The sequence below is a fragment of the Eriocheir sinensis genome, chromosome 16 (assembly GCF_024679095.1).
Source record: "Eriocheir sinensis breed Jianghai 21 chromosome 16, ASM2467909v1, whole genome shotgun sequence".
In the NCBI taxonomy this organism is placed as follows: Eukaryota; Metazoa; Arthropoda; class Malacostraca; order Decapoda; family Varunidae; genus Eriocheir; species Eriocheir sinensis.
Genome location: NC_066524.1, coordinates 17781661 through 17807894, shown reverse-complemented (window position 1 = coordinate 17807894; position 26234 = coordinate 17781661). Strand labels below are relative to the sequence as shown.

Genomic DNA, 26234 nt, shown 5'->3' with positions numbered 1-26234 from the left:
CTGTTACCTCCGTTCTTTTTTTTTTCACCTGTTCGGGTTTGTTTTTTTTGTGTATTTTTTGGTCTTGTTTTATCTGTTCTTTTTTTTACTGCCTTGTTTTTACCTGTACTTTTATCGGGGTGTGGGTTCTTGTTTTTTGTTTTTTTTTACCTTATCGTTGTTGTTTATCATTATCTCGTTTTCTTTTTTTTTTTCTTTGGGGCTATTTTCCTTTAATTTTATGGAGGTGTTTTTCTCCTTTTTTCTCTCTTCTTTCCCTTACGGTTTTTTTTCCTTTATTTCCCCTCTCTTGTTTTCTTACTTCGCTTTGGTCTTTGAATTCTTTGTTTTCTCTTCCTCTTTCTATCTCTCTTTTTCTCTCTTCTCTTTTGCTTTTATGGTTTGATTTCCTTTCTTCGTCCCTTTCTTCTTACCTCCTTTCCTCTCATCGACATTCCTCCATACCTATCATCACCTTCTCCTCCTCCTCCTCCTCCTCCTCCTCTTTCCCTGCCGGCCCTTCCCAAACTGTTGGCAGGGGAAGCGTGTTGCAAAGGTTTTATGCCCTCCAAAAAATCATTGCGGTGTGGCGGCGGCGGTGGCGTGATGGTGATGACGGTGGTGGTGGTGGTGGTGGTGGTGGTATGGGGTGGGGGGGGGGGTGGGAGTGTTGCTGGTGGTTTTCCTTGCCTCCATCAGTCTTCGTTGCGACTTTTTTCTTCTTTCTTTATTCTTGTTTTAGTTTCTCCTTCCTCTGTAATAACCGCAAGGGAACATTTTTACTCCCCAAGTGTTTGTATTCCTAATCACAGCCTTTGGGAAGTTGGTTTTGGAGGAGTCTACGTAAAAAATTTCCCGTTTTCTATATATTTTTTTTACTATCACACAAACGCACACATATATACACTACCACGTTCTCTTATCTTTCTGCGCATTTTTCCGGGATATTCAAATAGTGATAAACTTTTACTCTAAGCATCATATTTTTCACAAGTAGACACCTTTTCCTTTAGTAGACTTATTTCAACGTGTATACATTTTTTTTTTTTTTTTAGGCTTATCAGCTGCATTTCCAGGAACAAATGTTTGGAAAGAAAACTAAACTTGAACGATATTTCCACTCTTAGCCTTGACTGCAGTTGTTTTCTTCTTTTATGTTACCGCAATATTTTACTCCTCTCTATTTACTCCTTCTTTCAATCTATTCCTTCTTTTCATTCACAGACACTTCATTGCAGATATCTTTTCTCTTTTTTTTTTTTTACAGCAGTATTTCAATCCCTTTTCTGTATGATCATCTCCAATTTCTCTGTCTATTCATTCATTTCTTTCTTCAATATTTCAATCCTTTCTTTATGGACGTTATAACCTTTGTGCTCTTTATTAGTTCTTTTCATTCACATCCAATTGGCTGCGGCCGTTTTCCCCTTCCTTTCACTGCAGTTTCCCTCGCTTCCCTGTCTGCTTTCCCCTCACATCCCTTTCACTCAATTTTCCCCTTTCCTCTTTGGTTAATCCTCCATCTGTTTGTCCTACGTCAAAATCGAAACAAAATCAAACCCAAACCCTTTCAAATAGAACAATAGCCACTCAGTTTTCGCCTCTATCCGTGAAGTCTCCAACTATTTGATCTTAATTAACACCAACAAACTCATTCTTTTTTTTCCTTCTTCCAAGTTAGACACAGACGAGCAAACAAACATAGCAATCTTTTCTTTCTGTTCCTCCAAGCAAAAGTCACAGCGGGGCAGACATAACCATCTTTTCCCTCTTTACCCCTCCATCCAAGCTAAAGACAGACATTCCGACAGACATACAGAGAGATAGAGATGAACACACGGGCTCAGACACACCCTATTTTTTCTCTCTGTTCCTCTAAGCTAAGGTCACAGCGAGGCAGACATAACCATCTTTTCCCTCTTTACCCCTCCATCCAAGCTAAAGACAGACATTCCGACAGACATACAGAGAGATAGAGAGATGAACACACGGACTCAGACACACCCTATTTTTTCTCTCTGTTCCTCTAAGCTAAGGTCACAGCGAGGCAGACATAACCATCTTTTCCCTTTTTACCCCTCCATCCAAGCTAAAGACAGACATTCAGACAGACATACAGAGAGATAGAGAGATGGACACACGGGCTCAGGCACTCCCTATTCTCTCTAGCCATCTGCGTCAACGTGTTCCCCGATATGCAAATGCCCGAAATAAATGGAACACGTGTTTTTTCTGCTCTCATTTCAAATTTCTCGCAAACAAGTCCGCTCCTTTGTTTCGCCGCGGCCGCCCCACTGCAACATATATTCCTCGCCCCTTAGAGCGAGAATTATTTTTGCGCACACACATCAAAGGGGAAATTCCGTACACCCTCATCACGCAACTATTTCCTCGAGAGTTTTGCTTTGTTCCCCGCCGAGACGAGAGGAATGGAGCCCCACTCACAACGGCGGCGGCGGCATCAACAACAACATAACAAGTGCAATAACAAAAACAACAAAAACAATACCGCCAGCCGCAGTTTCATTACCAACAATAACGACGCAAACAACGATAACAAGTACAACTATTTTGTATTTTGTTGCTGCTGCTCCTGCCTCTACTACTACTACTACTACTACTACTGCTACTATTACTACTGCTACCACTACTACACAATTACAAAACACATAAAACGCCTCCAATACCAAATGCTTACGTTGGCTTATGAAAAAAAGAAAGTCATAAGGAAGAAAAACAAAAGACTGATGAAACTATACACTACGCAATTAAAAGAAAGGAACAGCAGTAAAGAAGGAATGATGAAAGTATTAAAACATTTCCACCACAGCCACCAACGCAAGATGAAGAAAAAGAAGAGCAAAAAAAAAAAAAAAAGAACAAAGAAGACGAAGAAGAACAAGAAATGCAGAACCAAAAGAACACGAGAAAGAAGAACCAAAGGCAAAAAACTGCAAAAATTCAAAAAAGGGGGAAGTAAAAGAAGGAAGAAAGAGATGAAAAGCAAAAGAAAAAAAAGATGAGAGCGGAGACAAGACCAAACAAGACAAGAAAAGCCACGGAAAGACGGTCAGGTCGGGGAGGAGGAGGAGTAGGAGGGGTCGAGTCGGGGAGAAGATGGGGAAGAAGAAGACGGGGAGGAGTAGGAGGAGGAGGATCAAGGGGGAAGGAGTTGGGGGTTTAGCAGCAATCCCAAAGATAAATGGTGTTTGTACATCAGGCAGAATTTACCACCCAAAACCTGGTGTGTCTTGGCGGGGCGAGACGTCGAGGCACCGAGAGTTTACGTCCATTGCTCCGGCGTCGATTGCGTCCATCTGTATCCCTTTGACACACAGCGGCGGTGAGGCGAGGATGAACGCGCGCGGCAAAGTTTTAAATACGACAAAAAGGTGTTGAATGTCTCTCCTCCTCCTCTCGTAACCCTAAACAAAACAGGAGGAGGAGGAAGAGGAGGAGGAGGAAAAAAAGCGGAAATGGAGGCGAGCAGGCGAAGGGCGAGTGTGAGATGGATGAGAGGGAGAGACAAAAAAATGAGAGATGGAATGATGAGAATGATGAGGCTGAGAGGGAAAAAACAGAACAACAAGGGTGAAAAAGATGAAACTACGAACGAATATAAGAAGAAAGAGGAGAAAGAGGAGAAGGAAGGGGAAGAGTATGAGAAAGAGAAAGGGAAAGAGCAGGAAAAGGACGAAGAAAAGGAGGATGAGGAAGGGAATACGTAAGAGGAGGAGGAGAAGGAGGAGGAGGAGGAGGAAGAAGAGGAAGAAGAGAAAGAGTGACAAGAGCAAGTCGGAAACACAAAACAAGAACAGCAACAACGTGGGAATAAACACAAACACACACACACACAAACAGCAACAATGGCAAGACGACAAACAACTTCCACAGAACACAAACACAAAGGAAAAACAAAGCCTCGCAGCAACACAACACAGCACTACATATTACCGTCGACCCGTGCTGCGTCCTGTTGTGTTGAGTTGGGGAAACAAAATGTGGATGTCGGCTTGAAATTCCCTGCGTGTCCATCGTCGCCGCCGCAAGTCTAGGCCCGCCACCCTCACCCCAACGCTGCCTCGAGACAAAACATCCCTCTCGCCCTTCCTGCGCCGCCCGAACACCCTCGGCTGGTGGGGAGGACCGCGAACGGGGAGGAAAGCAAACGGTGAGAGGAAATGGTAGGAAGTGAGGATGGAAATAGACAGAGAAAATAGACATGCAAGAAAACGAATAAGAGGGAATGCAAAGAGTTACGAATATGAAAATAACAGACAGATACAGACAATGAAGGAAGGAAGGAAGTAGTAACTGTATGAGGGAATGGTAGGAAGTGAGGATGGAAATAGACAGAGAAAATAGACATGCAAGAAAACGAATAAGAGGGAATGCAAAGAGTTACGAAATTGAAAAACAGAGATACAGAAAATGAATGAAGTAAGGAAGTAGTAACTGTTTGAGGGAATGGAAGGAAGGCAGGAAGGAGACAGAGAAAATAGACATACAAGAAAACGAATAAGAAGGAATGCAAAGAGTTACAGATGAAAAAACAGACAGATACAGACCAACAGATATAAACGTAAGCATGAAGTAACACAGGTAGGTAAGGACATAGACAGCCAGGCAGGTAAGTTAGGAGGCAGACAGGTAAGCAGAGAGACATATAATCAGAGTAACATATAGGAAAGCAAGTATTAAACAGGAGGGAAATATAGTCGGTATGCAAGACGAAGGCAAGGAAGCATCGGGTTAGGCAGGCAGGCAGAAAGGCAGGTGAGAGGAAGTGTGTGTTAAGAGTGCAGGAGGGTGAGGCTGTGCGGTGCGTGGCTGGCCTTTGAGTGTGAGGCGGAGTGTGTGATGAGATGCGGCGTGGTGTGAGGTGTGTAATGGGATATGGAGTTGTGAGAAGGGCACGGCAGGCAGCAAGGGAGGACTGGGACGCTTGTGTGCGGTTCAGCGAGAGAAATACGAGACGGATTTGCAGAAGCAGGAGCAAGACGAGGAGGAGGAGGAGGAGGAGGAGGCAGATAAAATGAAGAGATACAAACGAGAGAGTGAGATGTATCAACGTGGGTGTGGCACAGTGAGAAAGATACATGAGGGAAGAAGAAGAGGAGAAGGAGGAAGAGGAGGGTGAAACATGAAGAGAGACAAACGAGGAGGCTTTATAAATGTGGAGAAGGTACAGGATATATTATGTCTTCCGTCTACTCGCGCTGAAGTCATTTTGCACCTGTCAGAGTGATGGGATTTGCTTTTTAAACCCTCCGAATACGATGCTACCTTTGAGGAATAGGATGGAGGGAAAAAAGTAGAGGAGTAAAGGGATGGCGGGGAAGGAAAAATAAAATATCATATACAAAACGATTCTTAGAACAAAACTAGAGATATGTTAATTGACATAAACTAAAAGGAGACATGGAAGGAGATGGACAAAATATCAACTTTAAAACTATACTTGCGATCAAATGACACATAAAATTAACTGAAAACATGAAGTAAAGTCCCTAGAGTTTAGTGAAGAATCAGGCTTCATATTATTTCTTCTGTCTCTTTCTCTTAATTTTTTTGTCGAAATTATTGACTCAAATCGGAAGTAGAGTCTTTAGAGTTTAGCGTAGAATCAAACATCATATAATTTATTTTCTGCTTGTCTCTCCCTTTCACTTCCCCTGTCAATCTATGTCTATAGTTATCTATCAAAACTATATATACCTATCTATTTATGTATCTATATACCTATACCTATCTAACCTAATATAGCTATCTACCTAAAAAATATATCTATCTACCTAACCTAATTTTACCTATTTACCAAACCTAAAATATATATATCTACCTAAAGTAAGATGTCTACCGACCTAACCTAATATATCTATCAACTTAACCTAATATATCTACTGATCTAACCCAACTTCCCATTCTCCTCTCCCTCCAGCGTGGACTACCGAGAACAAGCCAGCGGGAAGCCTCAAGTCTGGCGGGACAACACAGCGTCAACAGCCCAGCGCGCGTACCTAAGACTGGCCGGGTTGGACGTGGGGGTAGCTGAGGGCGCTGACTATGGCCACGCAGTCAGACCGAGGCTTGGATACGGGCAGCAGGTGACCTCGTTCACCCAAAGTTACGGGGAGGCGATAGGCGGGACGAGGTCCGAAGAAGGGAGTAGAGTGCAGGAGGAGGCCGTTGGGTTGATGGTACGCGATGTGGAGAGAAATGATTCGGCCGTGTACAGATGCCGAGTGGATTTCCTGCTCACGCCTACGAGGAATACGCGTGTTAACCTTACTGTCGTGGGTGAGTCTAGTGTAGTGTAGTGACGTGTAGTGTGTGTAGTGGTATAGTGAAGAGTGTAATGTGTGTGTCTGTGTCTGTGTCTGTGTGTGTGTGTGTGTGTGTGTGTGTGTGTGTGTGTTTGGTAGGGTGGATAAAATGTGCTGTACTACTTCAATTTGATACTAATGGTTTTTATATGTATAGTTTTCAGGATTTTTAACGTTAATTCTTTTTTTTTTTTTTGTCAATACTGAACACAAGGGTAAAATGTGTGTGTGTGTGTGTGTGTGTGTGTGTGTGTGTGTGTGTGTGTGTGTGTGTGTGTGTGTGTGTGTGTGTGTGTGTGTGTGTGTACAGTATATTGTTCAACCAGTTCTTCTTTAACGTTATATCCTGCGCATTTCTTTTTATTATTTTCCAGAATACATATTTCACTGCGCCGGGGCATTAATCTTCTTTTTTTCTCTCTTTAAATTTTTATTCTTTTCCCCGGCAGCAGCTTTAAGCACGCCTGACCCGCCCATCAATCTCCCTAATATCGACATTTATCTTTTAGTTTTAACTGACGCTCTGCAGAAATTGAATGACAGAATATTATTATTTTGTCGACATTCATGGCGAGTCCACAGTCATTTTTTTTAACATATTTTTGGGGGTGGGTGGATAAATGCGTCAAAAGATTGCGAATTGCCTCCACGCAGAATCCACAAATACGATACACTTTTTTACTCCACTTGGCGCGCCGCGTTGGAGTGAAGTCTCGGGGATTAAAAGAGCGAATCAAAGTCACTTATGTGTTCCAGGTTGAGTAAAATAAAAGGTGAGGGATTTCAAAAGCTGATGCATTACCACCAATCAAACAACACAACACGGGAGAGTGATTGGAATCCACGTGTTACATATTAAATAAAAGCAAATAAGTAATAAATGAATAATGAAAAGTGAGGGATTTCGAAAAGCTCAAGAATTACAAGTATTTAGACAACAGGCCACGGCAAACTGATCAAAATACACAAGTTATACATTAAAAAATGATAAAATAAGTGAATAAATAAATAAAGAAAAGAATAAAAGAAAATATGAAAATAAGAAAGGAAGAAAAAGAAAAAGAAGGAAAGATATAAACAAACAAACATAGATATACATAAATAAGTAAATAAAGAAATAAGTAAAATAATTAATAAATGTATCAGTAAATAACCAAAAAAAAAAAATACGTAATACATCAAACCCAGGCAAGGGGATCGGAATACACGTGTTTCACATTAAAAAAAAAGATAGATAGATATGAAGTAAATAAATACATAAAATGATAAATAAAAAGAAAACGTAATTCATCAAACCCAGGCAGAACAGAGGTAGAAAATTATTTGGCCGTGATGAAACAACGACTTTCTTTTTGTTCCACTTGCCCTTTTTCCTCTCCGGACTAAGCCTGTACGACCTTCGACCTCTGGCAGTCCTTTGTCGGGCGGACTCTCGTGGCGGAGATTAAAAAGTCGAGTTTCTGTTTTTCTCTTCGTCGTTATTATAAATAGATGAACACAGTACGAATCCTTCTTAATTGAGTTAGTAATGTGCGGCGGGGCTCTCCAGTAACATAAAACTCACTTCTCTTTGGTTCTTTAGTTTTCCTTCTTGCAGGTAAATCAATTAGTTTTTTTAATTTGCTTTCAGACAGGTAAGCGAGAATCCCTGCAAAGAACAGAGCCAGGAATACAAATCTCATTACTGTTTTCACTAATTTCTGTGTACTCCCAAAGCAAACACTCTTTTTCCTCGTTAGTTCTCCTTTAAAATCGTTTCTTCCGTCAAATATTGCAGACTGTCCTTTATATTCAGGCGGAGGATCGAGTATTACTGCAGGGAAGGAGAAAATACAAACTCATTATCACATTTCATTTATCAGTTTCAGGCACAAAAACTATCGTAGCCACACTATTAACGGTATCCAAATAAACTTACTGCTAAAGCCGTAAAGTACCGATGTTTTTTTAATAGACGTATTGGTCAGAAACCGAAAACTACGACGTGAAAAAGTACTATAATCTGGCAACGTTGCTCATTATCTTCGCATCTATTTCTATTCGGATCACTTAACTCCTCCACGTGTTTCTAATCTCCCTGACTCTCCGTTTCCCTTGCAGTGGCTCCGGTGAGGGTGAGCGTCGAGTGGTGGATGGGGGAGAGCGGTGACAAGGAGCGGGACGGAGTGGTGGGTCTCTTCCACGAGGGTGACGCCCCGACCCTCATCTGCGAGACTCGGAATGGTAAGTGGCTGAGGAGTCGTTGATGTCATGTTCCTCGCTAACTCACTCTCACACCTCTTCATCTGACGCTCTCCTCCTCTTATGTACGAGTCGTGTCTCTCCATCACTCTTCATCGTCCTACTCCTACTCCTCCTCCTCCTCTTCTTCAGTTTTTTGCTCTTAGGAATGTTGTCAGTTCAGTTTTTTCCTCTGGTGGTACTCAAGAAATCACGTTGGAATGAAGGCGGATTAGATTATTAATAAGTTGCTTTTGTCCTTGTTTTACGCGCTTATCTTTGCAATGGTTTGTTCTTTTCGTGTTCCATGTTTGTCTGTCACTCTTATGTCACTTCAAAAAATTGAGTAATAAAGTGGAAGTGAACCTAACGATCACTTTTTCTGTAATATCAGCAACATTTCATTTCGTCTTTTTACTTCATTTTTACTGTTTTGTTTGCATCTGGATTTATAATTAATGAACTGCACTGTTAAATAATTGAGGCACTCTCTTTCAATACCAATCAAATTGCCTGAATATTTTTTTTCTTCATAATTGTCTTTTTATCACGTTTTCATAAAGTGTATCTTTTTTTGTAGCACACCTCTCAGAACTCTTAACACTCGTCCTTCTTGTAGTTAGGAAATCAAATATTTACTTCTAACTCTGTTTTACTACGAAGTCCTGACCTTTCATTTACTTTTCATGTTAAGCGTGTTCCTCCAATGTGTTGCTTCATCGGTGAGTGGGTGCATAAATCCCAACACTCTTCAATATCCTATCAGGGCACTTTGATTACTCGTCTCCCCTCTAAGGTGTGGCCGTGTAAGTCTCCATTAACCTGTACGAATTTAAGGTCAACTTCCGTGTGTTTTCTATCAGCATGCACCGAGAAACGTGACATTACAACATGTTTTCGCTGCGGAGGAACGAACAGACACCTCAACAATTTCCTCGTGGTCGTTTTCATGTCAATTGTCTATTACCTGAACGTGTCCGCCAGCTGCACTCTGTAATCTACCTTGGCAGACAGGTGCGTCCAGTGTTTTCACGGTGGTGGCGGCGCTGGTGATGATGGTGGTGGTGGTGGTGGTGGTGGTAGCGGTGATGGAGGTGTTAGTGGCGTCGGTGGTGCTGGTGGTACAGTTGCATGATGCTATAAATATGTCGCGGAATTTCCTGAATACACTGGGCGGCCCGTCGAGCTGCTGTATATTTCTGAGTCTCCTTTGTGTTGCCTCGTCTGCAGGGGATTGCTTCATTACCTGCCCGCACACACACACACACACACACACACACACACACACACACACACATACCTTCCCGCACGCAGCTCGAGGTTTGGGTGAAGGCCGAGGCAACAAAACCCAACACAGGAACGTCCCAAGAGTGTTTCGTTGCGTGGATATTACTTTCAGACGATTTGCTAGTGATGATCCCCTGTCGTACTGCAGCGTTGCATCTCCTGCCACGACGGAGACTCTAAATCATCGTTATTAAAGTCCTCCACTAACACCACGACCCCCTGGACATTCCCACCCTCATGTTTGCCGGAAAATTAGTCGACGCCTCCTCATTTTCCTCCGCCCCTGCCACGCCAGAGTCCAACAGAGATAAAGTACCTCCGGGAACTTCACTTTGACCTCCTTCGCTGCTTGTTGCGTGTTGTATTTTCTTGAGCGGGCAGGGGAGGGAGGAGCTGTGGCCGAGGGTTACATGTACAGCCCCGGACAGCCAACCCACCCTTGCGCTCCTTTATTCATGGAGGGAGAGACTAAAGAAGGTTCAGCTATCCGTCACAGTGGTCCGTTCTTGAATGAGTAACGCTCCCTCCCGTTCGTGTGGGTCATCTGCATGTCATATTCACTCTAGTGGCTGTACGTTTTGCCTTACTGGATATTCATACACGAGAGGTGCACATATACTTAGAAAAACACTGATAGATATATACAGATAAATAGATGTTAGGTAAAGATAGAATGATTGTCTAATAAAATAACTGAGTGACTGGATGATACATGAATATACCTAAAGAGACACAGAAAGAGACAGACAGGTAATTAGTTTCAAGGTTTATTGGCAACCAAACTCCCCTTACGGCACACACACACCCACACACACACACACACTCACACACTCACCTCTTCCCCCTCACACACACACACACACACACACACATACAGAATTTGGCTCGCACATCCAGACAAGCTCTTTTGTGCGTTGGTGTGAGACATTATCTCGTCAGTGATACAAATCCTGGCTGGCGGCGAGATAATAGGCGGAGTGTGAATGCGAGCGGCTCTGAGTTCCTGGCGCCCCGAGGGAAGCCCAAGGTCAGTGTCAGACTCATGCGGAGAACGAGGCTCGACGAGGACTCCGGCAGAAGGCTCGGAGTGTTTCAGCTTTTACCAGTTTGTATAAGTGAACAAAATAACATGAAGAACACAATATAAACGAGAGAAAGTAAACAATGACTCCTGGCGATGAATAAACAATGAATAAACGAGATGAAACAAAGAAAACAATTCAAACGAGATTATATACAATGACACCTGACGATGAATAAACGATGTATAAATGAACCAGGAGAATACAGTATAAACGAAAGAATATATCAGTGACAGAACGACACATAAACGATGAATAAACGAGACGACCCACACAACACAGTATAAACGAAATAATATAGGCAATGGCTCCAGAGAGTATACGTTGAGTCAAGTAGAAGGTTTAACAAGGGTTCCAATAGTCTGTTCGGATTGTTCTTACTTTTTACTCTCACCAGGAACAGGGTACGAGAGTTAGAGTTCAAGAGGATACATAGACCATAATTTAAACAATGACTCGTGACAGTTTACGATGAGCCAAGTAGAAGGTTCAACAAGGATTCCAATAGTCAGTCCGGACACCTTCTACCCTAAAATAAATCGGTTACATAGAGTAGGAACTTTTTGAAGACACTGAGAGAGCATACAAACCAATGCACAATGCTACGGGGAAGGAGCATCAGCGACGACTCCAACAAAGGGTTCAGGCTCTTCTTAACTTCTCCGAGGATTGAGAACGAGTAAACACGACGACAAAGACCCGAGTCGTTTGGAAGTATTGACAGAATACTCATTTATGTTTAAGCAGCAACATGTTTTAGGTGCCATCTTCTGCAACATCTGCGATAGACAACCCCGGCTGGTTTTACTTTTATCGAGGGCTGAAGAAGTAAGCAAGACATGATATCGGATAGTCTGTCTTAAAGAGGAACAGAGTACTCGGATATATACACCCAGTAGCGCTGGTGTGTTGGTTCCATTCTTGTCCAGTGCTCAAACTTACGATTTACAGAAAGGAGTGTTGAAAGAGCGCTAACAAAGTACTTGCACACATCTACACGCCGCTGCTACGTCAGGATTCTTTGTGTGTCTTGTTTACGGTGTGTTTCTGGCGCTTCCCAGCTGAGTGATCCCCAAAACCAGGCAGAGGCAACATGGTCCGCATCCCTAACACTTGCTTCCCGCCCGCTGCAATCCCCGCCGAGACCCAGCCTCTCCCCTGTCAGGCGCCAGTACGCCGCCGGGTTGGGGGTCATAACAGTCTGCCGCGAGCTCAGCGCAGCACGGGGTCGCCCACGGCAGATGTATACAGCAATAACCCGCCATTGTGCTACGGAAAGAAAGGGCAAGGAAGCACGTCCGTCGCTTGTAAGGAATGCAAGAGCGTACGTATGGAAAGGATGGCTGGAAACAGAACTCCAAATGGATTATTCAGCTGGTATAAACGAAGAGGACTCGGCAAGGGTCGGAACGGGAAGAAAAGCGATATTCCTTTACATACCCTTCCACGTGCGTCGCTAGTAAGGAATGTCAGAGCTTACGTATGGAAAGGATAGCTGGAAACAGAACTCTCAATGGATTATTCAGCTGGTATATACGTAGAGATGGACTCGGCAAGGGTCGGAGAACGCAGAAGAAAAGCGATATTCCTTTACATCCCCTTTCATTTCCTACCCTCGAGACATGATTATTTGAAAGGTACATCACAACACAAAGAAAAATGCACCCCAAAACTGATCCTCGAAACATCAAAGCGCAATAAAAAAGCGAGAACAAAACGGACAAAAAGAGGCGCACGTTCAAAGCGATCGAAAGGGAGACTAAAAATAACACGAGGACGTAAAAAGGGACGTGAAAGCAGAGGCGTAACACGAACCCACAACAAAAGACTCACTTCCTTTGGTGCTGAGGCGGCGGCGGAGGGATGAAGGGCGAGAGCGTGTGACGAGCAGCATACCTCTAGGCACCACACACACACACACACACACACACACACACACACACACACATGAACACTAAACCTTTTGTTCAACTCACCCCTCTTCCAATCCTCCCCTCCTTCCTCTACCTCTCCCCTCCTTCCTGCTTCTGTTGTCTCCCCACCAGTCTATCTATCTCTCCTCCCCTTCCCCCCTTCCTTCTCTTCTTCCTCTTCTCTCGTTCTCTCTATTCTTTTCGTCTGTTCATTATTCCTTTTGCTCTCTTCTCTCATTATTCCATGTTCCTCCTTTCCTTTCTCTTCTCTCTAATTCTCAATCTTGTTTTCATTGCTGTTTTCTTTCACTATTTCAAGTTCCTCCTTTCCGTCTCTCTCTTTTCTTCCCCTCTCTTTCCCCTCACTGCAATTTCTACTCTCCCCTCCTTCCTCTCTTCCCTGCTCTCTCTCCTTCCACTCTCCCCTCACCCTCGCTTCTACTCTGTCCCCTCTCCCTCTCTCCTTTCCTCTCACTTTCTACGCTCACCGGGAGTCCTTTGTACGTTCCCTTCCTCCCTCTTCGCCTCTTCCTCTTCCCTTCCGTGTGTGTATGTTCTGCCTCCTCCACCTCCTCCTCCTCCTCCTCAACATCATAGCATTTCATACTCTCATATCATCAAATCTATTTTCTCATATTACAGCCTTTGTGTCATGTGTCCTTGCCCGCCTCACCCTCGCAGCCATTTCTTCCCCTAATAAAGAGTACGCAAACCTCATACAAATCACAAACTCATCTTCCCTTCTTTCTTAGCACTCTCGTATCAACACTCCAAAGACCCTCCAACACTACAAATGACCTAACCAATTGAAACAGCTATATTCTTACATTCCGACTCCTTTCTCTCGTTTCCATACCTTAAACATTCCTCTTTTTACACTTAAATTCTCTTCTCTCACTAAAAAGTCATATCCAAACCCTCATCCTACATTCTAACCCATTTAAGACTTCCTCACACCCTTTTCTCACCCTTTTCTCACCCCTTACAGCTTCTTACTATTCAACTCCTTTCTCTTTCTATACAAGCCATTCTCAAACCTTAAAACTCCCTTCTAATCACATTTCAACCCATCTAAGACTTCCTCACATACTTCCCTCCCTTTTAACACCCTTTCTTTTTCCCCTTACACCTTCTTACTTTTCAATTTCTTTCTCTTTCTATACAAGCCATTCTCAAACTTTAAAACTCCCTTCTAATCACATTTCAACCCATCTAAGACTTCCTCACATACTTCCCTCCCTTTTAACACCCTTTCTTTTTCCCCCTACACCTTCTTACTATTCAATTTCTTTCTCTTTCCATACAGGCCATTTTCAAACCTTAAAACTCCCTTCTAATCACATTCCAACCCATCTAAGACCTCCTCACATCCTTCCATCCCTTTTAACGCCCTTTATCTTCCCCCCTACAGCTTGGCCTCCACCGCGGGTCGTCTGGTTCGAAGAGGATGTGATGGCAGACGACTCCTACGCTTCAAACCCCGTGGAGGACGCCGTTGAGAACACCCTCACGCTGCCGCCCCTTGCCCGTGAGCACCACAACCGCAGATTCACATGCATTGCCGCGAACTCCAACCTGACCAAGCCTATCGCCTCGACCGTTCACCTGCGCATGGCTTGTGAGTGTTACGTTGTGTTGTGAGAATGTGTTGTGTTGTGCTGTGAGGGGGTGTGAAGTAATGTGTATTGGAATGATGTTGTGTTGTGTTGTGCGTTGATGTGTCATGTGGGAAAGGAAGGAGAGAAAGTAGCAAAGAGAGAAAGGAGGGAAGATTGAAGGAAGGGAGAGTAGACATTTAAATATGGGAACTAAGTAGATAGAGAGGGAAAAGAGGAAGAACAAAATGGAAGAAAGGAAGCATGGAAAGAGAAAGAAAGGGGTAATTAAGAGACGAAAAGGAAAGAGGGGAGAGATAGGGGAAGTAAAGAGAAAAAGGGAAAGGAAGAAGCAGGAAATAGTGAAAGAAAAAATGAGTAATGAAGAATGTGTAGGAAGGACTTTACTGTGTGTATGTTAGAGACAGAGAGAGACATTCACACCCAGACACGACCTATACCTCCTATCACTAAGCCTCACAGAGTACCCTATCCGTCCCTCCTCCCGTCACACACCAAGACAATGGATACAAAAGGAGTCCGTTACCTGGGAATCACACACAGACACCCTGACACACACATAACGGAACCATTGTCTTACGCCCTTTGATCCAGGTGTCAGAACTATCATACCTGTGCGCGAGAGTGAGTGTTAAGTATAGTTTTCTTATTCTTCTTCCTCCTATTACTGCTTCTCTTCCTCCTCCTCTACCTGTCGTCACACACGTATTTCCCAAACGACCTGTAACTTGCGTGTCACTCGAGGCCGGAACAAGGGGCGTGAGGGGGGAAAGGGACCGGGACGCCTAATTTGCTTAAAGCCTGAATAATAGGTTGGATTAATTCCGAGAGTGTCTATCAACTTTCGGACTTCGACGACGAGTACATTTGGAGGACAGCCCGATCCTGCCCTACGTGTCACCAAGTTCTGTAAGGGAGTTTGATAACGAAGGAGGAAGAGGAGGAGAGGGAGGAAGAGGAGAGGGAAGTGAATTTGGATTGGGCTATGTTTCAGTGTGTGGGGGTGGACGGGTCCGATGGGGGAGTGTGTGTGAGGGTAAGTGTGAGTGTGTTTGAGTGTGTGTGTGTGTGTGTGTGTGTGTGTGTGTGTGTGTGTGTGTGTGTGTGTGTGTCTGTGTGTGTGTGTGTGTTAAAGGGATAAAAAAAGCTAAAAATATAGAAGACAAATAGATAAAAAATGAAGAAAAATGTGAATCACAGTGTATATGAGAGAGAGAGAGAGAGAGAGAGAGAGAGAGAGAGAGAGAGAGAGAGAGAGAGAGAGAGAGAGAGAGAGAGAGAGAGAGAGAGAGAGAGAGAGAGAGAGAGAGATATAAAAGAAAGTGAAGCAATTTTCGAGCCAGTCACTCGGCGGCCGGGGGGGAGGGGGAAGGGGAGGGGGGAGGGGGGGCATACAAAGAGTTATGTCCTCGGTCTCGCGGTCTCGTGGCGGCCCTGCATCTGCTTGTCTCGCCCTTTGATCTCGACACGAAAAACCACACAACTAAAAGTAATGGAATTTCCGCCACTTTGAATACATTAATTTCTATATATATTTTTAGGAAGTGTATGTGTCTCACCCCCCCCCCCCTCTCTCTCTCTCTCTCTCTCTCTCTCTCTCTCTCTCTCTCTCTCTCTCTCTCTTTGATGTGTAACGAGAGCAGAACATCGCGCACGGTAAAGGAAGGCTGGCTTGGGGTTATTAAAGTTGAAAGCGGAAGTAGAAGCAGGAAATCTGTGTAATGAATGAGATGGACAACAACAGAGGTAACATCACATTCCGACACAGTTATGCTGATTTCAATTTAAAATAATGTTGTTTTGATGTGGTGTATTTGCCTGTCATCATAAAAGTCACGTTAGGTTATCAACGGGAAAAAGTCAATCAGCCATTCTGATTATGTTGGAGTTGTCAAGCTGAAAATAAACTAGAAAATGATGATAATAACCCAGTGAAAATTATACAACACTTATCAAAGCCATATTAAACCCTTTGATAGCTTTACGAAAACCCCAGAAAACGACATTGCTAAAGAAACTCATTAGAAACCTTAAATTTATAACAGTAGAGCTAAAAATTAAATAAACCTTGAAAACTATAATAAAAAACAAAATATAATATAAATAAAAGCAATAGGAACCTTTAAATTATAATACTACACCTAAAAACACTCATTAAACCAAGAAAACAATATCACAAACCAAAAAAAACAGCATTGCAAATCTTTAAAACAGTACTTCAACCCTTAAACCCATTCGTCCCCTTAACTCCCATTCAAAAAGGCAGCATTCACTCTCTCTCTCTCACTCGTAACCCGCCATTCAAAACAAGTCCTTGCGCCATGAACAGACACACACGGACAGAGTGAGACAAGTGCGTGATGAGGCCCGGGTCTTCCTACCTGTTGACATCACCTGCCCATTAATTACACACCTGAATAATTGTACCTCCAAAACAAGGCAGGCAGGTAGGGCAGGTATTTTGTTGCTGTATTATTAATCAAGCTGAGAGAGAGAGAGAGAGAGAGAGAGAGAGAGAGAGAGAGAGAGAGAGAGAGAGAGAGAGAGAGAGAGAGAGAGAGAGAGAGAGAGAGAGCATACTGAGGCACATATTCAGAATCGCTCCCTGATTTTCTCTTTTTATTCGAACAGTGCTTGGGCGTTTTGCTATTCTGGTCTATTAAAAAACACACACACACACACACACACACACACACACACACACACACACACACACACACATTTCTGAAAAGCTTTGGAAAGTAGAACAATTGTAAAAAAAAAAAAACGTTATCTTGCTGTGCCGGCCGTGTTTTGTACGACGATAACCCGTGTGTGTGTGTGTGTGTGTGTGTGTGTGTGTGTGTGTGTGTGTGTGTGTGTGTGTGTGTGTGTATTTTTGGGGGGCAAGAGAACCTACATTTGAAACTGCATTGCGACTAAGAGCATATCGCATTTAATTACAGAGTTTTGCAGCGTAACCCTGGACGCTGCTGAAATATAAACACTCCGAAATAGATGTAGAATTAATATGACAGAACTTTTCTTGTGTGTGTGTGTGTGTGTGTGTGTGTGTGTGTGTGTGTGTGTGTGTGTGTGTGTGTGTGTGTGTGTGTGTGTGTGTTTGTTTTTGTTTGCTTTTTCATCTGCTTATTCCACTCTCGTTTTCCCGCGTTTCCAGTTTTTTCTTAACCTAATTCTCACAACATAATAAGCATTTTCCTTTATTCTGCTTTGTTTCCTCATTTTTTCCTGTTCTTTCTCTTTCCCACCCTCATTTTATTTCTTTTCATACGTATTATTTTCATTATGCAAGACTTTTTTCACTATACAAACACTTATCGTTCACTATAACAGCCTTTGTCACTATATAATCTTTGGGTCACATTACCAGACATTTCGGCGCCCAAGAACACATTTTTGACAAGGCTTTCGTAGGAGTTGTGGGCATTTCCAAGAGTAGTTGTATGACCCTGGTGGTAGTGTGACCCTTCTTCTGTAACATGAACCTGAAGGGACACTCATTAGAACCCGACTGACCTCCTCTTTGACCTTTAGAAATAGCAGATGTGAGAAGCAAACGTGTCTAACAATGCCAACCTTTTTCTCCTCGCAGTGGACGTGTTAGTCATCGAAATGGAAGATGTGAATGTGCTCTCCGCCGGTACGCCCGCGGAGGTCAAGTGTACCGTGTGGGGCTCGAACCCTGAGCCTCACATTACCTGGACGCTCAACGACAACATTCTGCCATCAGCCAAGCCCTGGGTGAGCACGGGAAGGATTTTGTTGTATTATTAGTGTTGAATTCATCCGCTTATTTCACTTTTTTGTTCTATCTTTTTGTTTGTTTTATTATTAGTGTTGAATTCATCCGCTTATTTCACTTTTTTGTGCTTAAAGGTGACGTATCTGCATGTCCATAATCTCTTAAAATTAACATGTATATCAATAGTCTTCTTCGTGTTTCAAGCGCGTTACTGACTTATTCCTGTTTCTGCTGCGTCAAAATTCCGTTTGTGTATCGTTATATGCTTTGAATTTGCAATATTCGTACGTCATGCACAATGGATTACCAGAATATTTCATTACTTTGGTTTTTTACTTTTAGCTTAATAGACTTTCAGCATGTTTAGTTTATCCTTATTCTTCTATCACCACCTGCTCGCATCTTTCATCTGATTTCTCCGTATTTGAACATTCACTATATTTACGCTCTATAAAATTTCAGTGCTCTCTCTTTTGTATTCCCATGGTAACGTATTGCATAACGCCACCCTTCCTCTTTTCACCTTTTCCATCAAATATTTTTCTTGTTCTCCTTGTACTACTCCTTTTTCTTGCTTTCTAAATCATCCATGTTGTCTTCCATCTTATTCAAACATTCACTAAACATTAAGCTCCTTCATTCCTTTCCTCACGTAGCGTATTGCACTACGCCATCCTTCCCCTTTTCATCTTTTCCATCAAACATTCTTCTTGTTCTTCTTCACCTACTCCTTTTTCTTGCTCTTTAATATCATCCGTGTTGTCTTCCATCTTATTCAAACATTCACTAAACACTAAGTTCCTTCATTCCTTTCATCATGTAACCTTTTGCACTACGCCATCCTTCCCCTTTTCATCTTTTCCATCAAACATTCTTCTTGCTCTCCTTATACTACTCCTTTTCTTGCCCTCTAAATCACCAATGCTGTCCCTCCCTTATCCTTACATTCGCTATCTCCGGGGGCGAGACAGAGGCTATCTTCCCCACCGCCGTTCAATTCCGGAGATTAATGGCAACAATGAAATACATGAAAGCACTGCACTTAGCGTTTTACAGTAACCTTCCTCGCTTCTAAACTATTTACGGTTCCATTCCATTTTCTTCCCCACGCGAGGCAGGAATTGCTTTTTTTATACTTTAAGTGTTTTCGTGGAGTATAAGAACGTTCTCCTTGTCTTCCTGCTTCTCTTTTTTCTTCTTCTTTGTTCTTCTTTTAGTTTGTTCCCCTTTTTTCTTGCTCCTATGTCTCATTTTATTCCTTTCGCCACCTCATTCTTCCTTTTCTTCCTGTATTTTCTTTTCTTTCTCTTTTCTTTCTTCTTCTTTTAGTTTCTTTTTTTTTATTTCTTACTCCTATTCCTCCTAGTCCATTCTTTTTGCCAGCTACTACTTCCTCTTGTTTTTTTCCTTCTTTCTATTCCTCCTCCTCCTCCTCCTCCTCCTCCTCCTCCTACTCGAACTGCTCCTCCTCCATTCCTTCCTACGACCTTGTTTTCCACATGGTCCTCCTCCTGTTATTTTCTTCCCATTTTCTCTTTTTATTTCCTCGACATTAATTTCTGCGTTCTGGTCTTTCTACACTTTTGTCTAGTTCTCTCTCTCTCTCTCTCTCTTTCTTTTCTCCTCATGCTGCTGCTGCTCCTTTCCATACGAAGTTTTTTGCATTTTTTAGTCTTGTTTTTTTATGTTTATTTTTTCCTATTATCCTTCTCTCTTTATTTCACTGCACAGTCCTATCTCTTTCGTTTTATTTTTACTTTTTTTAATCAGTTCTTCATCTTTCTCTTCCTCTCCTCTTTCTTCTCCCTCGTTTTGCTCTTCCTCTTCCTCTTCGTCTCCTTTTATTACAACTTTATCTTTCTTGTTTTCTTTCTTCCTTACACTTCACAATCCTTTCTCTTTTTATTTTTTTTCCAGTCAAGTCTTCTTCCTCTTCCTCTTCTTCTTCCTCTTCTTCTTTCTCTTCCTCTTCCTCTTCGTCTCCTTTTACTATTACTTTTTTCTTTCTTCTATTTTCTTCCTTCCTCAAACTTCCTTCTCCCTTCCCTTCTCTTTCACATAATTTCCTCCTCCTCCTCCTCCTCCTCCTCTTCCTCCTCCTCTTCCTCCTCCTCCTCCTCCTCCTCCTGTCAGTATCCGGCTCCTCTTCAGTAACTAGCTGCAGACACCGTGAAAACTTTTATGGTGACAAGTTTTAGTCGTCATGGATTCTCTCTCTCTCTCTCTCTCTCTCTCTCTCTCTCTCTCTCTCTCTCTCTCTCTCTCTCTCTCTCTCTCTCTCTACGCGTTTATTTTTCTGCATATCTTTCCTCGCTTTTTCTTTTTTTTAATATTTACGCAAAACTTATAAAGCAAAATGTCTACGGTACATGACAGCCACGTTTTACTACCGTATATTCACGTACACAGAAACACACTTTCACTCTCTCTCTCTCTCTCTCTCTCTCTCTCTCTCTCTCTGACTGTCTTCCTCGACCCGGTAATTACGTTCTCTAATGTTCTCGCTCTTCCCTCCCCCATTTTCTCTCTTTCTTTCCTTCTTTACATTTCTTGGGTTCATAACGTTTTCTTTAAATTGCTGTCTAACGTTCACTGGATTTTCTTTATTTTCTTCTTTGACCTCTTTGTTTTAGCCGTGTTTGATATTTCTTATATCTTGCCTTGGTCTATCTCCATCAGGGAAAGACGAAAAGGCATGACTCAAAAGACTATAATGATATCGACATAGTTCCTCTTCCTCTTCCTCTTCCTCTCGCATTCCAGCTCCTCATCAGGCTTCACTTCCATCCTCCTCACACTCTTCTCTCCCTCCTCGTCTCCCTTTTAAGACTCAGGAGACGGCCACCGCATGCTTCATTTTTTTTATTTCCGCATTCCGCCTCATAAGCGTTTTATTTCCCTGCCTTTCACGCTCTCCTTGTTCTCCTTTTCCTTCAAACACTGGACTCACCATTATTATTTTTCTTTATACTCCTCAAGACGATAACATTTTTTTATTGCACTCTCCTTCTGCTCATTCTTCCACTCATTAGCTATTTATGTTCTTGCTTTTCACGCTCTCCTTGTCCTCCTTTTCCTTCAAACACTGGACTCACCATTATTATTTTTCTTTATATTCCTCAAAACGATAACATCCCTTTATTACACCCTCCTGCTCATTCGCCCACCCCATTAGCTATTTTTCTCTTGCTTCTCACGCTCTCCTTGTCCTTCTAACACTCGTCTCCCCATCATTATTTGTCCTGATGTTCTGTGAAACGATACCCACATGCTTGCTCTTGTTTTCGCACCTTCTACTCGTTCTTGTCTCATCTTTCTCCGCCTCTTCATTTCAGTTCATCAACTTTTTTATTTCCTTCCAATTCGCGATATTCATGTCCTCCTAAAGCTGCTCTCCCCAACACAGTTATGTTCCTCAAGACGATAACCTCATTCTTTCTCCTATTTCTACATATACTCCTCCCTGTTCTTATCACACCCTCCTTCCTCTCCTCCCTCAGGTCTCCAACGACGGCAACAGTAGCGTGTCTATGGTTAGTTTCACCCCCGAGCCACATCATGACAGTGCCACGCTGGAGTGTTCGGCCTACAACGAGATGCTGATGAGAGCCCAGCACCGCCACCCGCCCAGAGATCACCGCAGCAACACTCGCCTCATCGTCAACTGTGAGTACCCTGGCGATGCTTACGACTGAGAAAGGACAGACTTAACTAAGGAAAAGGAAACCCACCCCCAACCAAACCAAACCTAACCCAACCCTATCCTAACCTATACAAGTCCACCCCAACTAAACCCATTCTTACGTAAACCAACCCAGCATAGAGCGAGTGAATGAGAGAGTGACTGAAAAAGATAAACCTAACTTATAACCAGAGATATCCTAGCCCAAGAAACCCTAACCCAAGCCTATCCTAACCAATACAAGTCCACCCTAACCAAACCCGGTCTAACGTAACCCAACCCAGCTTAAAGAGAGAGAGAGAGAGAGAGAGAGAGAGAGAGAGAGAGAGAGAGAGAGAGAGAGAGAGAGAGAGAGAGAGAGAGAGAGAGAGAGAGAGAGAGAGAAATGCCACCTGTCCGCCCGGTAAAAGGAGGAGGAGGAGGAAGAGGTCAAGGACATTGATCAGCTGCTCTTGCGTGTGTCGTATAAGGGCGTGTGGTGGGGAGGGCAGGGAGGGAGGAGGAAGGCAAAAGGGGGGCTTGAAGCACAGGGGAGGGGGTGCCTTGTAATATGTGGTTGCATAGTAAAGTTTGTGGAATGACATGAAATCGTGGAAAGGGAGGTGGGTGGCAAAGGGCAAAGAAACATCAGAGAGTTTGTGTGGTGGTGTGCATTGATGTGGGGTCGTGAGGTGAGGTAGGAGGGTGTGGGGGAAGGTGGAAGGGTGTGTGGGAGGTTGTGAGTGTGTTGGGAGTGTTGAGGGATATGAGGGAGGGTGTGTGGAAAGTTGTGCAAGCGGTTGTGAGAGTCTTGGGAGTGTTGAGGGATATGAGGGAGGGTGTGTGGGTGTGGGTGTGGGAAGGTGTGCATGAGGTTGTGAGTGTATTGGGAATGTTGAGGGATATGAGGGAGGATGTGTGGGTGGGTGTGTGAGAAGGTGTGCAAGAGGATGTGAGAGTCTTGGGAGTGTCAGTGGATATCAGGGAGGGTGTGTGGGTGAGTTAGAGGATGTGTTAAAGGAGTGTGTCGGGAGTGTTAAGGGATAAGAGGGAAGGTGCGTGGGAAGGTGGGAGGGAGTGTAGGAGGTTGTGAATGTGCTGAGAAATCTATCTTTCTATATAGTTATCTGTCTATCTGTATCGATCTGTCTATTTAACTATCTATCGGTATATCAAGCTATCTATCTCCTTTCCAAGCGGTGGTTTTAAAGGCAATCTAGAAGCCGCACATGCAACCTTCACCTCAGATTTTTTTTCCTTTCGTGTATTCTTGCCCCCCGCTGGCACTTGTGCTGACGCGGCTCATTGCCAGGCTCTCGGTGGCCCCGGCAAGTCATCTCGGGCAGCCACTCACACGGAGACTCGCTGACCTAATGCAGCTCGCTCGGTTTCCTTTACACGGTCATGTAGCTCGTTCACCCTCCTCGTCTTCCTCCTCCTTTACCGCTTGCCAGTCATGTCCTTTACTTCGAAATAACATTACTATGCGACTTTCACTTGTAACTGGAACAAGAATGCATGTCTTAGTATCGTTTTTGTATCAAGTAATTTTAGTTTCGTCGCCTGAAGTGGTGTTTAATTCTGTATATCTTTCAGTCACTGTCAATATCGCTATGAAAAGAATAATTATGTCCATTTAAGGTAAGCACATACAGCAGTAACCTCAATGGCACTAATGAATGGTAAACGTTCCTCGTTGGCCAGCTATTGTACTACCAATCCATGAATAAGTAACGTTAAGGTTGCCTTCACATCGCGCGGTCACACCTTGAGGCTTAGAATGGCGAGGCAACAAGTCGGCTTAATTAAACTTTACGTGCAAAACAGCCCTTTGTGATCCCAGCTTGTGCTACATCCCTTCCTCGGCTTCTCTGCTATATAAAACTCGCAACCACACTGGCATCCGGAAGACAAGAAAGGGAAAAGCGACGCGAGACTTAAAGATATCCACTAAACGGAGTCCTTTTGGGTTAAACAAAACACCTCCTCCCCCTCTATTATATATATGGAAACCTCACAGACACACTCTCCATCATTTACAAAAGAACAAAAAAACACAGAAAAACAAAGAGAACGCAAGACTCCTTAAGAAACTCACGAAACGGAGGCCTTCTGAGAAAAACAAAACACCTCTTCTTCCTCCTCTTCTTCCTCCTTTTCCTATCCCGAGCCAGGCACAAGAAAGGCAAGAGGACAATGGATGCGAGACTCTCCTTAACTTGTCCACTAAACGGAGTCCTCGCGAGTCCATCAAACGCCTTGGACGATAATAACGCCGGCGTCATTATAAAGGTTAATGCATCAGGCGGTGAGCGAGGTGACATGGGCCAGAGTTATTAAGGCTGCTGCTCATTATGAAGACATTAGCGCTCATTATGTCTCATTACGGAGCCAGATTAGGTCTTTCCAGGGTTTGCAGGAAGGGGGCAGACCCACGAGGCTCTTTCACGTGCAGGCGTCTGATGTGTCTCCCTCACCGCCCTTCCTACACCCCCTTCCACTATCTACACTCCTCCCCACCCTTTCACCGCTCCTGTCTCCCCTCCCACGCTGTCTCGCACTCCCCCTCTTCCGCATCCCGCCCCGTTCCCGCCCTTCTTGCCCCTAATTGGGGATGGGCAGACCGCAGATTGGCTCAAGGAGAAACGTAATTATCTCCTATTTAGCGTTTGTATTTAGCGGCTTATGTGTAATTAGCAGACGATCTGTTGTAGATGAGGCAAAGAGGAATACGTGTCTTATGTGATATAAATAAGTCAGCACGTTTAAATAATAGGAGTGGGAATTGGTAGAGATGAAATTAGTAATTGTTATTGTATTAGTAGTTTTCCTAGTAATAGTGGTGGAGGTAATAGAGGTAATAGTAGTAGTGAACGTGGCATATCACAAAAAGTAGTGAAATTAAAGAAAGAAGAGCGATGCAGATCAAAGAAAAACACGATCAAATATCAATCAAATTATCTAAAACTTCCCCCAACTCCTTATCATCGAGATCTTACAGCAATTAAAACTCCCAACAATTAGCAGGTGGCAATTACTCTTCGCATCCCTGCCTTGTGGTTATGAGAGGAACTATTACACCAGTCTTCTCACCTGCCCTTCACCCCACCTGGACACCCGAACACCTGGCGGGAGGGTAGTGTGGGGTCTTATCACACGTCATCTTCCCTTGGTGATGAAATATTGCTTAGCTGAGTGTCTTGCGTATACGTGCTAGAGGTTAAGGGTCAGTGTGTGTGAGGGAAGAGAGAAGGGATGTATTTGAGTGTTCGTGTGTGTTTGTGTGCGTGTGTGTGTGTGTGTATAGGAGCCATAATGCGTGCGAAATGGGCCTACATTCCGGATACCAAGAAAGAACAGACGTTAGGAGTTCATGGAAGCACAACAGAGAAGAAAATAAAACAGCTATAGAGAGAAAGAAACGACAATGCGGAGAGGAAGGAAGTATAAAGAAAGAAAGGGAATGGCATGCGAGAGAGAGAGAGAGAGAGAGAGAGAGAGAGAGAGAGAGAGAGAGAGAGAGAGAGAGAGAGAGAGAGAGAAAGAAAAAGTGGAGTAAAGAGAACAGTAAGAAGGAAGTTTAAGATAGAAATGGAAGGAGAGTCTTAAGAGGAAGGTGTGAAGCAGGAAATGAGGGTGAGAGGAGGGAGAACTTAGAGCAGGAAGTGTGTCAATGCGGGGAGAGAAAGAGAGAGGGAGAGAGTGCAAAGAAAAAGAGAATAAGCGAACTCTGGAGAATGGCGTAAGTGCAGATAAGCGAAGGAGGAGGTGTGAAGAGAAAGAAGAGAAGGGGAAGTGGGTCAATGAGAGAAAGTGGAGGAGAGGAAGTGGAGGGGAAGGGATAATGTGGACTAGTGAAATGAACAGCGAAGAAGCGTGTGGAAGAGAAAGATTGAAAAGTGGAGAAATAAGAACAAAAGTGGAGGAGAAAAAACGAGTGAATATGAAGTAGGTCAAAGAGGGAGAGTAATAGAGGGAGTTGAGAGGAGGAGATAAAGTGGAATAGTGAAATGAACAGCGGAGAATAAAGTGGAGGAGAAATTTGAGAAGTGGAAGAATGAAAATGAAGGAGCAAAATGAGGAAGAGAATGATAGAAAAAGGAGGAAAGGAGATAATATGGAGATAACAGCAGAGAATAAATTGGAGGAGAATTTTGAGAAGTGGAAGAATGAAAATAAAGGTGAAGGAGCAAAATGAGGAAGAGAAATATAGAAAAAGGAGGAAAAGAGATAATAAAGAATGGTAATGAAAAGAAAATGAGAAGCTGAGCAATAATAGTTAAAGAGGAAAAGTAAAAAAATAGGGAAAAATTGGGAAAAAGCTAAATACGAAGAAAACGAGTGAGAGGGGACGAAGGGGAGGAGGGTAAGAAAGGAAAAGAAAGGGAAAGGGGCGTCTGTCCAG

At 43.3% G+C, this 26234-nt stretch overlaps 1 protein-coding gene across 1 annotated transcript in view; it reads left to right on the top strand.

The window, feature by feature from the left end:
- LOC126999169 (neurofascin-like) overlaps positions 1-26234 on the top strand; it is a 111366-nt gene that overhangs the window by 10922 nt on the left and 74210 nt on the right. The window contains exons 3-7 of the mRNA XM_050861497.1: positions 5921-6279; positions 8406-8528; positions 14219-14425; positions 18019-18167; positions 21669-21834. Of these exons, the coding sequence (XP_050717454.1) occupies positions 5921-6279; positions 8406-8528; positions 14219-14425; positions 18019-18167; positions 21669-21834 (1004 nt within the window). The remainder of the gene's footprint in view (positions 1-5920; positions 6280-8405; positions 8529-14218; positions 14426-18018; positions 18168-21668; positions 21835-26234) is intronic.